At 51.8% G+C, this 14,368-nt stretch overlaps 1 protein-coding gene across 5 annotated transcripts in view; it reads left to right on the top strand.

The window, feature by feature from the left end:
* The window catches only part of ZNF710 (zinc finger protein 710), a 74,387-nt gene that overhangs the window by 56,777 nt on the left and 3,242 nt on the right, over window positions 1-14,368 (top strand). For 3 of the 5 annotated variants that reach the window (XM_070775130.1, XM_070775133.1, XM_070775132.1), the window contains exons 2-4: window positions 3,769-5,254; window positions 8,694-8,885; window positions 9,507-14,103. In XM_070775130.1, the coding sequence (XP_070631231.1) occupies window positions 3,797-5,254; window positions 8,694-8,885; window positions 9,507-9,896 (2,040 nt within the window). In that variant the 5' untranslated portion in view covers window positions 3,769-3,796 and the 3' untranslated portion in view covers window positions 9,897-14,103. Of the gene's footprint in view, window positions 1-1,237; window positions 5,255-8,693; window positions 8,886-9,506; window positions 14,104-14,368 lie in introns of those variants that run through there. The other 2 variants (XM_070775134.1, XM_070775131.1) reach the window with 2 other exon arrangements.

A 14,368-nucleotide genomic window follows, 5' to 3' on the forward strand; every position in this document is an offset into this window, starting at 1 on the left:
GACGCGGCCTCCCAGGTTGCACGGTCGGCGGGGCGGAGCTGCAGGTACGGAGCCTGGATGGGCCAAGGTGCTGACCCAGTGCTGCCCTCACTGCCGGGGCACTGTTCTGTCTTCTAGTTCCCCAACCAGGGATCAAATCCATGCCCCCTTCATTGGAAGCACAGAGTCTTTAGTACTGGCCTGCCAGGGCACTCTTGAGCTTGCTACTTACACCTCGGATTCCCGGGCCGTGGAGTGTGGTGCCCACTACTGCCCACCCCCACGGGGTTGTTTTTAGGATTAAAAGGCTTGCCTAGGACCTGCTGAGCACTCAATCACCGCATTTGTGGTTAGTTGTTGGCAGCTGTGTGTCCCCACACTTGGGCATAAACCCCTCGAGAGCAAGGGCCGTGGGCAGGTCCCCGTCTACACTCAGGCACAGGCTGTAGTCCTCAGCCCCAAAGTAAACCACCAGCCTGTCCCCGTGGGAGGGGGATGCATGGTGGCCGGGGGCAGGTTCAGCTTGCACCTGGGTTCCTGGTATGAGCCTTGGGAGTGGCCCTTCTGCTCTTAGAAGGTCCTCCTAACAGGGCTGGAATGTTACACGACCACCCTCCCTGTGGGGAGCTGCCCCAGACATGTGCTTCCATGGGCAGGCGCTCATCTGCCAATGTCTGTGTGTGTGCTCAATCATGTCCGACTCTGCGAGCCCATGGACTGTAGCCCCCCGGTCTTCTCTATCCATGGATTTTCCAGGCAAGAATATGGAGTGAGTTGTCATTTCCCCTTCCAAGGGATCTTCCTGACCCAGGGATCGAACCCGCGTCTCCTGCATTGGCAGGCGGGTTATTTACCACTTGCACCGCCTGAGAAGCCCTCATCTGCCGATAGAGTGATGTGTTATGGGTTTCTTTGCTCCCATTCCCTTCAGGTGCTAGAAGAGGGGTGCTGCCAGGGACTGGGGCCTGGAGGAAAGCACAGGAGATGTGGAATCTAGAAAAATAGCGCTGATCCACCTATTTGTAGGGCAGCAATAGAGACACAGACATAGAGAACAGACATGTAGAAGGAGAGGGTGGGATGATTGGAGAGAGGAGCCTGGAAACATATACATCCCCATGGGTAAAACAGGTAAATAGTGGGAATTTGCTGTATGATGCAGGGAGCTCAACCCTGGGGCTCTGTGACAACCTAGAGGGGTGGGGTGGGGTGGGGAGGTGGGAGGGAGGAGACATCTGTATACTTAAGGCTGATCTGTGTTGTTGTATGGCAGAAACCAACACAACATTGTAAGACAGTTATCCTCCAATTAAAAATAAAGTAGGTGGGATTGGAGGGGAGAAAAGCACAGGGGAGGGACTGACATCTCTGCCGACATACTCATCTCATGTCCTCAGCACCCCAGGACTCAGGCATCACCTCCCTCTCAGCAGAGATGAGGAAACTGAGGCTCAGGGCATGACAGGATGAGCCTGAACCAGAAACGGGCAAAGTCCAGATCTGAATTCAGAATCCAGGCCAAGTCCCAGCACAGGCTCCGCCGCTGAGGGTCAGTCCCTCCCCTCTGCTGGCCCTGCCTTTGGGGAAGTCTGGAAAAAGTGCTGAGCTGCTTGTTTTCTCAAGCCCACAGCTGACACGAGGGCTGCCGCTGGGCGCTGCTGGACGCTGGGTCAGATGGGCCGCTGTCCTCCGAGGCAGTGAGGCTCCCCGCACAGGGAGGCAGGGGGGTTGCAGTGGGCACAGCAGTCTCCTCTGGACACCACGGGGGACCTCATTGCCTTTCATCTCCAAGCACAGGGCCCAACCCAGACCAAGGATTTAGCAAATTATTTGCTGCACTGATCAAATGAGTTCTTAGTCTCTAGAGGCTGACATAGAATCACCCAAACCTTTGATGAATTTGGGACCCCAGAATGGAGAAATCTCTCAGGTCTGTGGTTTTCATCCAGAAAGTCTGCTTCTTTGAGGACTTCCCTGGCGGTCCAGTTAATTTTATTTATTTATTTATTTATTTAGGCCATGCCATGCAGCATAGGGGGGGCGGTCTTATAGTTCCCCAACTAGGGATAGAACCCTGCATTGGGTTCCCCCCTGCATTGGGAATGCAGAGTCTTAACCACTGGGCCCCCCCAGGGAAGTCCCCCTCCCCCATTCTTGGATGGGGAAACTGAGATGCAGAAGTGACTTAGCTTAGTCACTTGTATGTGACAGAGCTGGGACTTGAGGCCAGGCTGCCTGACTCCCAGCTGAGTGTTCTTTCCAACTCGGGGTGGGAGGGTGAGCTCTCTCCATCAGGGCTAGCCACCCCCTCCTCACAACCCCCAGCCTGTTCCAGAGGTTTTCCTTCCGTCCGACCCTTTCCACAAGAGCCCTGCTTTAAGCTTAATAGTTTACTCTTTAGTGTCCATTTCAAGGAGGCTAAAATTCCTCTCTGGGGTATTTTATTTTTAGCTGGCTTCAGGAAGGGGAAGCTCCTCTGGCCTACTAGGGGGAGGGAGACACCGGCCGGGAGCCTGCTTCCTGAGGAAGGGCCGCCGCCATGCACCTGACCCTGGCCCCGGAGGAAGCCTCAGGCAGGAGCCACCACAGTCCTGTCTTTCCCCTTCCTTATGGAGCGCCTCTGTTGTGCTGTGCTAGACACCGAGCAGGGGGGCAGGGTGCAATCTGATGAGGACCCCAGGCCAGGGAGGAGGCCCTCCCACATCAGGGAGAGCTGGAGAGCTGAGAAGCACCGGGAACTGGGGGAATTTCAGGGAAGCCTGGGGAGCTGGTGGGAGGAGCCAGGAGCTCAGTGGGGTTGGGGAAAGGGCACCCCGGTGGGAGAACTCTGTGCAAAGGCCAGGCTACGCAGAGGGCACCGGTGTGGCAGATCCCCTAGGAAGGCAGGAAGCTGATGCCCCGGCTTTGGACCCGGACAGGTGGGCTTAGTGGCTTTTGTAGAAACACCTGTTGGATCACAGAACGTGGCTGTGAAGCTGGGAGCTAGTTTTAGCATTCACTTCAGCCAGTTTTCTCCAGCTTGTTAGCCATCACAGACTCCTTTCAAGTCAGATCTTTTATGAAATTCCAGGGTACATATCAGACACAAGCTATATTTTAATCAGTGTAAACGTAGGTCATTAAATGTGCAACATTTAGCTAATCAAGAGCAATGACCTGTTGTGCAAGGCACAGTCATTTAGCATCAGGGCTGACAGGTGGTAACTGCTGTCTGAGCTTGGCCTCGGCACCTAATTTATTTTTGTGTGTTGCCTTGTTCTTGCCCAATATATTTAAAAACCCAAAACACCACATTCACATGGCCAAGCAAATGGTGACAGTTGTACAGTCTCAAGGTCAGTGTAAAATTATACCTTAGACACAAAGCCATTGTGTGGGAACAAGGTATATATTTCATTTGAGTAAAGATGGGTTTTTTTAACATCAGTTTTTAAAAGAGCAGAATCTTTACTGTTTGCCATTTTGGATCCCATTCTTTTGGGAACTCCTGTACCACTGGGGAAACCCAGCCTCCCTATTTCACAGATGGGAAGACTGAGGCCAGCAAGGGGGCAGGGCTTAACCAGGACCCCCACAGGCAGATGGAGGTTGTGGCAAACAAAGATCAGATACACAGAGGGTGTCATGGCTCCCCGTAATTACCCTGTGCCCTGTTCCCAAGACAGGAATAGAAAGACGTCGGGGACAGACACACCCAGATTTGGGCGAGCCCTCGCTGAGCTGTGTCTGTCTGTCGTCGGTCTGGCAGCCTTGAGCTGGCGGTGCTCATGTTCCCTTCTCTTCCCGCAGCGATGCCCTCCTAGCCAGCCGCCACGGGATGGAGGGCTTCATGGACTCAGGGACACAGACTGATGCCGTGGTGGTGCTGTCTTTGGCTCAGGCCGCCGTGCTGGGCCTGGTCTCGGAAAATGAGCTCTTTGGAGCCACCATAAGCGCCGAAGCCTTCTACCCGGACCTGGGGCCGGAGCTGTCCGGGGCAGCCATAGGGGAGCCCCGGCCCCCGGGCCCCGACGTCTACCAGCTGGCCTGCCACGGGCGGGCCCTGGAGGAGCCGGCCGAGGAGGAGGTGCTGGAGGTGGAGGCGGCCTTCGAGAAGCACACCCGGCGGAAGACGCGGCCGCCTGTGCGCCTGGTGCCCAAGGTCAAGTTTGAGAAGGTGGAGGAGGAGGAGGAGGTCTACGAGGTGTCAGTGCCCGGCGGCGACGACAAGGATGCCGGCCCAGCAGAGGCCCCAGCCGAGGCGGCTGGCGGCGGCTGCGAGGCCCTGGTGCAGAGCAGCGCGGTCAAGATGATCGACCTCAGCGTCTTCAGCCGCAAGCCCCGGACGCTGCGACACCTTCCCCGCGCCCCGCGGCCGGAGCTGGACGTAGCCCCCTTCGACCCCCACTTCCCCGACCCGGCCCGGGACGCCTTCGCCGAGCCCAGCATGGCGCTACCCAGGCCGGAGGCCCTGCCCGTGGAGTGCGGCTTCGAGCCGCCGCACCTGCCCCCGCTGAGCGACCCCGAGCCCCCCACCATGGAGTCCCCAGAGCCCGTGAAGCCAGAGCAGGGCTTCGTGTGGCAGGAGGTGGGCGAGTTCGAAGCGGACGCAGCCGGCTCGACGGTGGAGCGCCACAAGAAGGCCCAGCTGGACCGGCTGGACATCAACGTGCAGATCGACGACTCGTACCTGGTGGAGGCCGGCGACCGGCAGAAGCGCTGGCAGTGTCGCATGTGCGAGAAGTCCTACACGTCCAAGTACAACCTGGTGACGCACATCCTGGGCCACAACGGCATCAAGCCGCATTCCTGCCCGCACTGCAGCAAGCTCTTCAAGCAGCCCAGCCACCTGCAGACGCATCTGCTGACGCACCAGGGCACCCGGCCACACAAGTGCCAGGTGTGCCAGAAGGCCTTCACGCAGACCAGCCACCTCAAGCGCCACATGCTGCTGCACTCGGAGGTCAAGCCCTACAGCTGCCACTTCTGCGGCCGCGGCTTCGCCTACCCCAGCGAGCTCAAGGCCCACGAGGTGAAGCACGAGAGCGGCCGCTGCCATGTGTGCGTCGAGTGCGGCCTGGACTTCTCCACCCTGACGCAGCTGAAGCGCCACCTGGCCTCCCACCAGGGCCCCACCCTCTACCAGTGCCTGGAGTGCGACAAGTCCTTCCACTACCGCAGCCAGCTGCAGAATCACATGCTCAAGCACCAGAACGTGCGGCCCTTCGTGTGCACCGAGTGCGGCATGGAATTCAGCCAGATCCACCACCTCAAGCAGCATTCGCTCACCCATAAGGTAAGGGCGCCGTGTGCCAGCCGCACCCTGGCCAGACCTGGCCCCTGGAACCTCCCCGCCAGGCACACACCTCCCCCCGGCCGGCCTTCTGAGTCTCTGCTTTCTCCTCCTGCCGAGCTTTCATCCAGGGCTTCCCATAGTGCTGGATGAGACCACTTAGGTGGTGAACGTTTCTTTCTTTCTTTTTTTAATATTTGTGTGCTCAGTCACTTGAGTCGTGTTCAACTCTGCAACCCCCATGGACTGTAGCTCTCCAGGCTCCCCTGTCCATGGGATTTTCCAGGTAAGAATACTGGAGTGGGTTGCAGTTTCTTCCTCCAGGGGATCTTCCTACCCAAGGATTAAACTCCTGTCTCCTGCATCTCCTGTATTGCAGGCAGATTCTTAACCAGCAGACCACCAGGGAATTCCCAAATGTTTCTTATTTTTATCATTATATTTATTTTGATGTTCAGTTGCTCAGTTGTGTCCAACTCCTTGCACCCCATGGACTGCAGCATGCCAGGCTTCCCTGTCCTTCCCCATCTCCCAGAGTTTGCTCAGATTCATGCCCATGGAGTCAATGATGCCATCCAGTCATCTTATCCTCTGTCACCCCCTTTTCTTGCCATCAATGTTTCCCATCATCAGGGTCTTTTCCAGTGAGTTGGCTTTTTGCATCAGGTGGCCAAAGCACTGGAGCTTCAGCTTCAGCATCAGTCCTTCCAATGAATATTCAGGGTTAATTTCTTTTAGTATTGACTAGTTTGATCTCCTTGCTGTCTAAGGGACTGTACATGACCACTGGAAAAATCATAGCTTTGACTAGATGGACCTTTGTCAGCAAAGTGATGTCTCTGCTTTATTTTGATGAGTGTTAGGAAAAAGATGTAACTGAAACTAGTTTTTGTTTATTTGGATTTTGGTTTTTGTGTGTGTAGTTTGGGGGATTTTTTTTTTTTTTTAAGATATGAACCGTTTTTTTAATTTAACAACCAAAGACATGTTTCTGAATGTGGTTTCTCCTCCCTAATCCTGACATCTGCAATTCAGATGCAGGTGAGCAGAGGGGACACATCTGCCACCCTGCTGGGTCCCCTTAGGTCAACAGCAAACGCTTTGGGGGGACTTGCTGGGCCGCAAGCCTGGAGCTCTGCAGGGGCTTCAGCCCCAGTGTCTCAGGTGCTCTGAAATTAGTTTTTTAAATAGTAAAACTTTATTCATTTTAAAACATTTGAACTGAAGTGTTTGAAGAATCCCTGCAGGACCCAAGGAGCATAGTTTGAGAATCGCTGATTTTCCATCTCACAGCTGGGAGGACCCGGCCAGAGACAGGCCAGGATGCCGTAGGGAAGTAGATGAGATGCTCAAGAACACAAAGGGCTCCCCTTGCCTCTCATAATTACGAGAGTCTATCAAAAGTGTGTGACTCTCTTTTACTGCTACTGCTACTGCTAAGTCACTTCAGTCGTGTCCGACTCTGTGTGATCCCATAGACGGCAGCCCACCAGGCTCCCCCGTCCCTGGGATTCTCCAGGCAAGAACACTGGAGTGGGTTGCCATTTCCTTCTCCAATGCATGAAAGTGAAAAGTGAAAGTGAAGTTACTCAGTCGTGTCCGACTCTTAGCAACCCCATGAACTACAGCCTACCAGGCTCCTCCATCCATGGGATTTTCCAGTCAAGAGTACTGGAGTGGGGTGCCATTGACTCTCTTTTAAGCAAATACTAAATATATTTCATTGTAGAAGGGAATGAGGGACTTCCCTGGTGGTCCAGTGGTTAAGAATCCACTTTCCAATGCAGGGATGCAGGTTTGATCCCTGGTCGGGGAACTAAGATCCCACATGCCAAAGGGCAACTAAGCCCACAGGCCACAACTTTTGAGCCTGTGTGCTCTGGAGCCCATGTGCTACAACATGGACCCGATACAGCCAAATAAATATTAAAAAAAAAAAAAAAAGCTTTAAAAAGGGAATGAATGTAAGGGAAAATATTTGTTATGGAGAAGTACAATTGGTTCCAAATACTCTGAAATGAGGCAAAGTGGCCTGTGGAGACAGATGGCAGAGCAACACTGTCTTGTCTGCCGTGTCTCTAGACATCACCTTGACCAGTTCTCCCCTGCCTTCCTGCCTCCCTGGAGGCTGCTAACCACCCTGACTTTCAGCCAGCGTCACCTCCTTTGAGGGGCCTTTACATCCAGACAGGCTGAATGAGGCTTCTCGGGTCCCACCATCCCACTCTGGCACTTGGCCTGCGCTGTGGCTTCCACCCAAAGCCAACCAGCTTCACACTGAAGCTGAATGTGCATGGAGCTGGGGCTTCCCAGGTGGCGCTAGTGGTAAAGAACCCACCTACAATGCAGGAGACATAAGAAACTCCGATTTGATCCCTGGGTCAGGAAGATCCCCTGGAGGAGGGCATGGCAACCCGCTCCAGTATTCTTGCCTGGAAAGTCCTATGGACAGAGGAGCCTGGCGGGCTACAGTACATGGGGTCGCAAAGAGTCGGACATGACTGACCAGCAGAGCACGCATGTGCATAGAGCTACCACTGTCCATAGCTGTGGCCTTAGAGAGGCTCCAGGTTGAACTCGTGTCCTTGTCTCTCACAGTGGACATTGCAGTGAGTAGGGGAGAATATCCTGCCAAGCCGAGAATCCAGCCTGTCCCAGCCCTGGGAACTTTTTTTTTTTTAATATATTTTTAAAAATTTATTTGGCTGCACTGGGTCTTAGTTATGGCATATAAGATCTAGTTCCATGGCCAGGGATCGAACCAGGGTCCCCTGCATTGGGAGAGTTGAGTCTTAGCCACTGGACTACCAGGGAAGTCCCCTTGGGCTCCTCCATTCAATTGGTGTAGCTACCTAGACTGTAATGTTAAGAAGGATTCTGAAGCTGAATCTGGCCTTGGCCATAAAACCAGATGATTGACTATTTATGCCTGCAGGGGGCTTGGGTGATGAGAATAGAGAGCGATAAGTACACGTGCTGTGTACTTGCCATCTTTCTCCTCTATCTTTGTAGACTTTAAAATCTCCACAAGTCCACGAAGTGTTAAAATAAATAAATAAATAATACTATGAAGAAAAGGGGAAAGCAAAAATCAAAGGCTGATAAAACTGAAAACATTCCCGTGATCAGCCTCAGTGTATGCAGTGCACACACCATGCACGAAGTCAGCTCCCCAAGGGCAGGGCCCCCTGGTGGTCACACACATCATCTTCACTGTGTCAAGCCGGCCCACACAGGAGACACGGTCTGTCTGCCGAGAGATAGACACTGGGACCATGGGGTCGCAGAGTCAGACACATCTGAGAGACTAAGAAACAGCAAACAACAGAAAGTCATTTCCCAGAAGCCCTGATGGTCAGGGCCGCACGAACACACTCCCAGAACCTGTGTCCATCGTGCGGTCCTGACCACGGCTCCCACCCGCCCCCGCACCTCCCCACAGGGCGTGAAGGAGTTCAAGTGCGAGGTGTGTGGCCGAGAGTTCACTCTGCAGGCTAACATGAAGCGGCACATGCTGATCCACACCAGCGTCCGGCCCTACCAGTGTCACATCTGTTTCAAGACCTTCGTGCAGAAGCAGACCCTCAAGACCCACATGATCGTCCACTCGCCCGTGAAGCCGTTCAAATGCAAGGTACCGGACCCTCGGGCCCCGGGGCAGGACTTGCTCACAAGTGGCCCCGGCGTGTGATCACAGGAGGCGGGACCCAGGCTGGGCAAGGAGGGGCCGCTCCCCCCACCCCACCCCCGTTGGCTGAAACTGCTGGGCTCTGGGGGGGTGGGGGCTAGGTGGTGAGGGTTGAGGTCCTACAAGCTACTGAATTGGCTGCTTTTCTTTGGCTGCACTGAGGCTTGTGGGATCTTAGTTCCCCAGCCAGAGATGGAACGCAGGCCCTTGGCAGTGAAAGTGCAGAATCTTAACCACTGGACCGCCAGGGAATTCCCCGAAGTTGATTTTGGAGAGTTGGGGGCGGGGGTGAAGGTCACGGTGCAGCCTCAGGGAAGGAGCCCAGGCCAGAGACTCAGTGCTGCCGGAGCTCCCAGCCTGGGTCTCAGCCTCGGCTCGGGGAGTGTGGGGCAGACCCGCAGGAACAGTGACCTGCAAGGAGGGGCCCAGTCCTCGGCCTCTGCAGTCACATAGGAAGGGACAAAGGGGATGCGATTCAGGCCCAGCCATGGAGGTGGGAGCGGCTAGGGGCGGGGGAGGACAGGCCCCCAGGCTGACAAGGCCGGGCTGGGGCGGGGTGTGTTCCAGGTGTGCGGGAAGTCCTTCAACCGCATGTACAACCTGCTGGGCCACATGCACCTTCACGCGGGTAGCAAACCCTTCAAGTGCCCCTACTGCTCCAGCAAGTTCAACCTCAAGGGCAACCTGAGCCGGCACATGAAGGTCAAGCACGGCGTCATGGACATCGGCCTGGACAGCCAAGGTGGGTGGGCCACACGCCGAGGACGGAGCAGGAATGGTCCTGTCATGGCGCACTCAGGAGCCTCCTGTCCAGTGAGGGGAGTGGGGAGGCTGGCCAGGCCTGAGACCTCACTGGGGTGGGCTCAGGTCTGGAGAGGGGGCTCCCCGGAGGGCCATCAGCGTGATAACGATGGGACGTTTATGTATTCTCCAAAGGACTTACGTGGGCTCACATAAACAATAATAAAAAGAATATTTGTTGAGTGCTGTGTGCCAAGCCTTTATTAACTCATGTGACCCTCACTGCGAGGTTGGCTCTGTTATTATCACCATTGTACAGATGCAGGCACTGAAGGATAGAGAAGTTAGGGAACTCATGCAAGATCATCACTGAGACAGGGCATTTTTAACACATTATTTGACCGGAGATGTGTTAATATGTCTTTTATTACCCAGACGTTTTTGTCTGGAGACATATCAATATGTTTTTAGAGAGTGATACAATTAACGTCACCGTGCAAAGTTATTAGAGCTTAAAACTGATCAAGGGTTCATTATACAATTTACGATTGTTATAATTCACATTTTGCTCTGTTAGATTTTTGTTCCAACCTTGTGTATGTTATAAATGCAAGTTTATTACCATAAAATTTCAAAAATGATGCATTATAAAATTTTGAGTAAAACAAGAATTTTTCGGTGAATTTTATGCAGTTACTTCCTCTGATTGTCTAAGCAACATAAATAATAGTGTCTCAGAAGATGATAGTTCTTCAGAATATAGTTCTGATTCAGAATGTATTAGACCAACAAAAAGACAAAAGAAAACCTTAGTGTTTGGGATATTCAAAATGAAAATGAAACTCATAGTGCTGGAGAAGACTTTATAGGTGTGTCAGGTATAACTATTGAATGTAATAATCTGCAAAGTGTTAGTGAAATAACAGAATTAATATTTGACTGGCCAAAGTAAAAATAACTGGTCAAAGGCATTAGTTTCTGCAAAAATCCCCCAGTTTATAATGAGTTTAAAAATGGATGGGAAGGAAAGTAACAAAAGGGAAAATGCCAACTGAAAGATAAGGGAGAGCCAGGTGAGGTCACAAGCCCAAGTACAAGTGGGAGGTTCTGTGGGCATGCAAAAGGGAGCCCTGAGCTTCCCAGTGGCCAAGGCAAAAAGGGTAATACAGTCAGTCACACTCTTCCTAGTGCCTGGCGGAAGGAATGCAGCCCACATACTCAGGAGACTTTTGCTCACCTCTGCAGTTGGCGGAGGGTTCATTGGCTGTTTGTTATAACATCCCCACGTGTTAGTGATGACCTCTCCCCTCAACACTGGTCAGTAGTGGAAGCACCTTCTTCTTTCTGGCCTCATGGGGAGGAGACACTAGAGATTCTACAGGAAGGAGTAGACAGCCACACTTGCAGAAGGTTCCTTGTATAGTCTGGAGCTATTTGACTTTTCTGGAGTTTCTTCCAAGATGCACAGCTAGGAATGTGTGTTGACAATCACTGGGTGGGTTGACTTGCCATGTGAGGTTACTCACGAGGAGCCAATCAGATGCTGGGGCATGATGGAAATAACCCTGCTTTAGCTTTGGAACAGTGAGTGGCCTGGGGTTTTCTGGTAGAAACAAGTGTCCTCAGTTTTCCATTCTCCCTGAGTGAGGATAGAATGCTGTTGACTGCATATAGATGCTCTGTTGCACCTTCTTCCTTAGCATATGGTTCTGGGGCCAGCAGTGTTGGCATCACCTGGGATCTTGCTAGAACTGCAGACTCACCTCCACCCCAGACCTGCTGAATCAGGATCTGCATTTCGCAAAGATCCCTCGGTGATTTGTTTGCACTGGAAAACTTGAGAGGCATTGAATGAAGTGATGGTTTTCAAATTTGAGCCAGGGAGCATGAGAATCACTGGAGGCTTGTTAAAGTGCTGAATCCCACCCCCCAGAGCTTCTCATTCTGTAGGTCTGGAGTGGGGTCAGACCATTTGCATTTCCAAGTTCCTAAGTCAAAGGGAAGCTACCGGTCAAGAAACTCAAATTGGGAACCTCTGATTCTAAGCTCTAGAGAGCCGTTCTTAAACTTGGCTACACATTGAAATCACTTAGAGAAGTTTTAAAGTGCTGATGCCTGAGTCTCAACCACAGAGATTCAAATGTAATTGATCTGGCGTGTGGCCCAGGATCCGAATTTTTTTTTTCTTTTTTAAGCCCCTTAGTTAATTCTATGCAGAGTAGAGTCTGAGAGCCAGTACTCTAGTGCATCTGCTAGGAAGCAAACCCAGCAGGAGGGACAGAGCAGGACTGGTCCTTTGAAAGCAGCTGTCCCTACAAACCTCTCTTCCAGGGTGTGGCTAAGGCATAAGCTCTTTCTATCTGAGGTCAGCAACCAAGGATGCCTACAATGGCTTTCTTCCTGATTGTACCAGATAACAGACAGTAAAGCAGGGATTGGCAGGGGAATGGCTGGGGCCCAAGTCACTCATATATAACCTTGGTCTGAGAAGCTCAGGCTTGATCTTGTGCAGGAGGAAGGCAGCATACATTCTAGATAGAGCTATCCAATAAACTATAGGACTGTAATTCAAGAGGTAGATTAATGTTTTTGCAAAAAAAATAAGTAAATAAATGGTACAAATTGTTCCCTGGGGCCAACTGGAACTGCCAAATAGAGTTAATAAAAAAAGTTGGGAGGGTAACAAGTGACTCGAAGGTAGAACTTTTTCCTGGCTTTATTTTGTTGTTGTTGTTGAGTTGCCAAGTTGTGTCCAACTCTTTGCGACCCCATGGACTGCCACATACCAGGCTTCCCTGTCCTCCACCATCTCCTGGAGTTTGCTCAAATTCATGTCCCCTGAGTCGATGATGCTATCTTTCCATCTCATCCTCCGTCCCCGTCTTCTCCTACCCTCAATCTTCCCCAGCATCATGGCTCTTCACATCAAGTGGCCAAAGTATCAGAGCTTCAGCTTTAGCACCAGTCCTTCCAATGAATATTCAGGGTTGATTTCCTTTAGGATTGACTGGTTTCATCTCCTTGCAGTCCAAGGGACTCTCAGGAGTCTTCTCCAGCACGACAATTTGAAAGCATCAATTCTTCAGCCTTTATGTAGCTTATTTTTAATCAGCTATATGATAGCTGATTAAAGTGTGCCACTAGGATTTGAGGAAGAAACAGCCTAGGGTCTGTAAGACGTGGTGCAGTTGACCTTGTTTTATAGTCAGAAGACTCAGTGTGTCATATGCCATGGACACAACAGACACCCCAATCAGACCAGCTTAAACAATAAGGAAATAAATGAAGAAATGATTTGCAGTCCAGGTTATCTGCAAAGTTGACTGATCCAGCCCCTCAGCAATGACAGGGTGAGACTCCCTCTCTCCACAGCATTGGCTGTGATTTTCCTCATGGTCACAAAATAGCTGCCAGTAGCCTTTAGGGCAACATGCTTCCCTGTTCACCTCCATTGGAAGAGCAAGAGCCTGCTGTCCTTTGCTCTATGAAACCAATGAGAACATTCTCAGAACTCACTAGTAGGCCTTTCCTCATGATTCATTGGCCAGAATTGGGTCCCATTCCTCATCCTGAGCCACTCATTGGCAAGGAGTGGGATTGCCATTCAATCAGTGGTTCTCAATGGGGGACATTTATTTGACCATGTCTAAGAGACATTTGGGGATTCCCTGGTGGCTCAGACGGTAAGAATCTACCTGCAATGCAGGAGACTCCGGTTTGATCCCTGGGTCAGGAAGATTGCCTAGAGGAGGAAATGGCAACTTACTCCAGTATTCTTGCCTGGAGAATCCTATGGAGAGAGGAGCCTGACGGGCTGCAGTCCCTGGGGTCGCAGAGTCAGACACGACTGAGCAACTAATACACAAGAGACAGTTGGGTATCACAGCTTGGGTGATGTTATTGCTATCTAGCTGGCAGAGGCCACAGATGCTGTGAAACATCCTACAATGCACAGGCCAGTCCCCCAAAACAAAGACTCATGGCCCAAGGTGTTAATGATGCCAAGGTTGAAAAACCATGCCTTAGACTCATCAAGGCTACCCCTGGGCTGGGTTCTGTTTCCTCCCAAATACATCGCATCTCCTAGATAGATGGGGCACAATGCACACTGGGACTCAGCCACAGTCCCTGCCAGCAAGCCTCCCTGTGTCCTCTGGGCCTCCCTCCCTCCAAAACTCATCAGAAGGCAGCCCCACCCAGGCCTCCACCTCTGTGGAGTTTTCTATCTGGCTTTGTTCCAACAGTAAGAGCTTTATAAAAGATTTCAATTTGATAAAATGACTGGAGGCCTTTTAAAAGAGTTTTTATCTCATCATCTTTGTTTACCTACCTTGAGTGTTTGGCCTTGGAGAGCAGGGCCAGAGGATACAGTTGGCACCAGAGGAAACAGCCCTTTGAGACAGTCACAAGTAGATCAAAACAATAGCACTTGCTGGGTGCCCCTGAGCAAGTTGATAAACCTCTCTGAACTTGCTTTTGCTCTCCTAAATGGGGTCGCTGTGAGCATTCAGGAGATGATACATGTCACGTGCCTGGCATACAGTAGGTGCCAAATAAGTGGTGTGGCCAACATGATACAGCACAGGAATCTTTCATATGGGAAAGGGGATTAATTAGTCATGTTGCAAAGAATAAATAAGGGCTTAGTGACTTAGGGGTCTTCCCTGGTGGCTCAGATGGCAAAGAAT

This window comes from Bos indicus, chromosome 21 (assembly GCF_029378745.1).
Source record: "Bos indicus isolate NIAB-ARS_2022 breed Sahiwal x Tharparkar chromosome 21, NIAB-ARS_B.indTharparkar_mat_pri_1.0, whole genome shotgun sequence".
Classification (NCBI taxonomy): Eukaryota; Metazoa; Chordata; class Mammalia; order Artiodactyla; family Bovidae; genus Bos; species Bos indicus.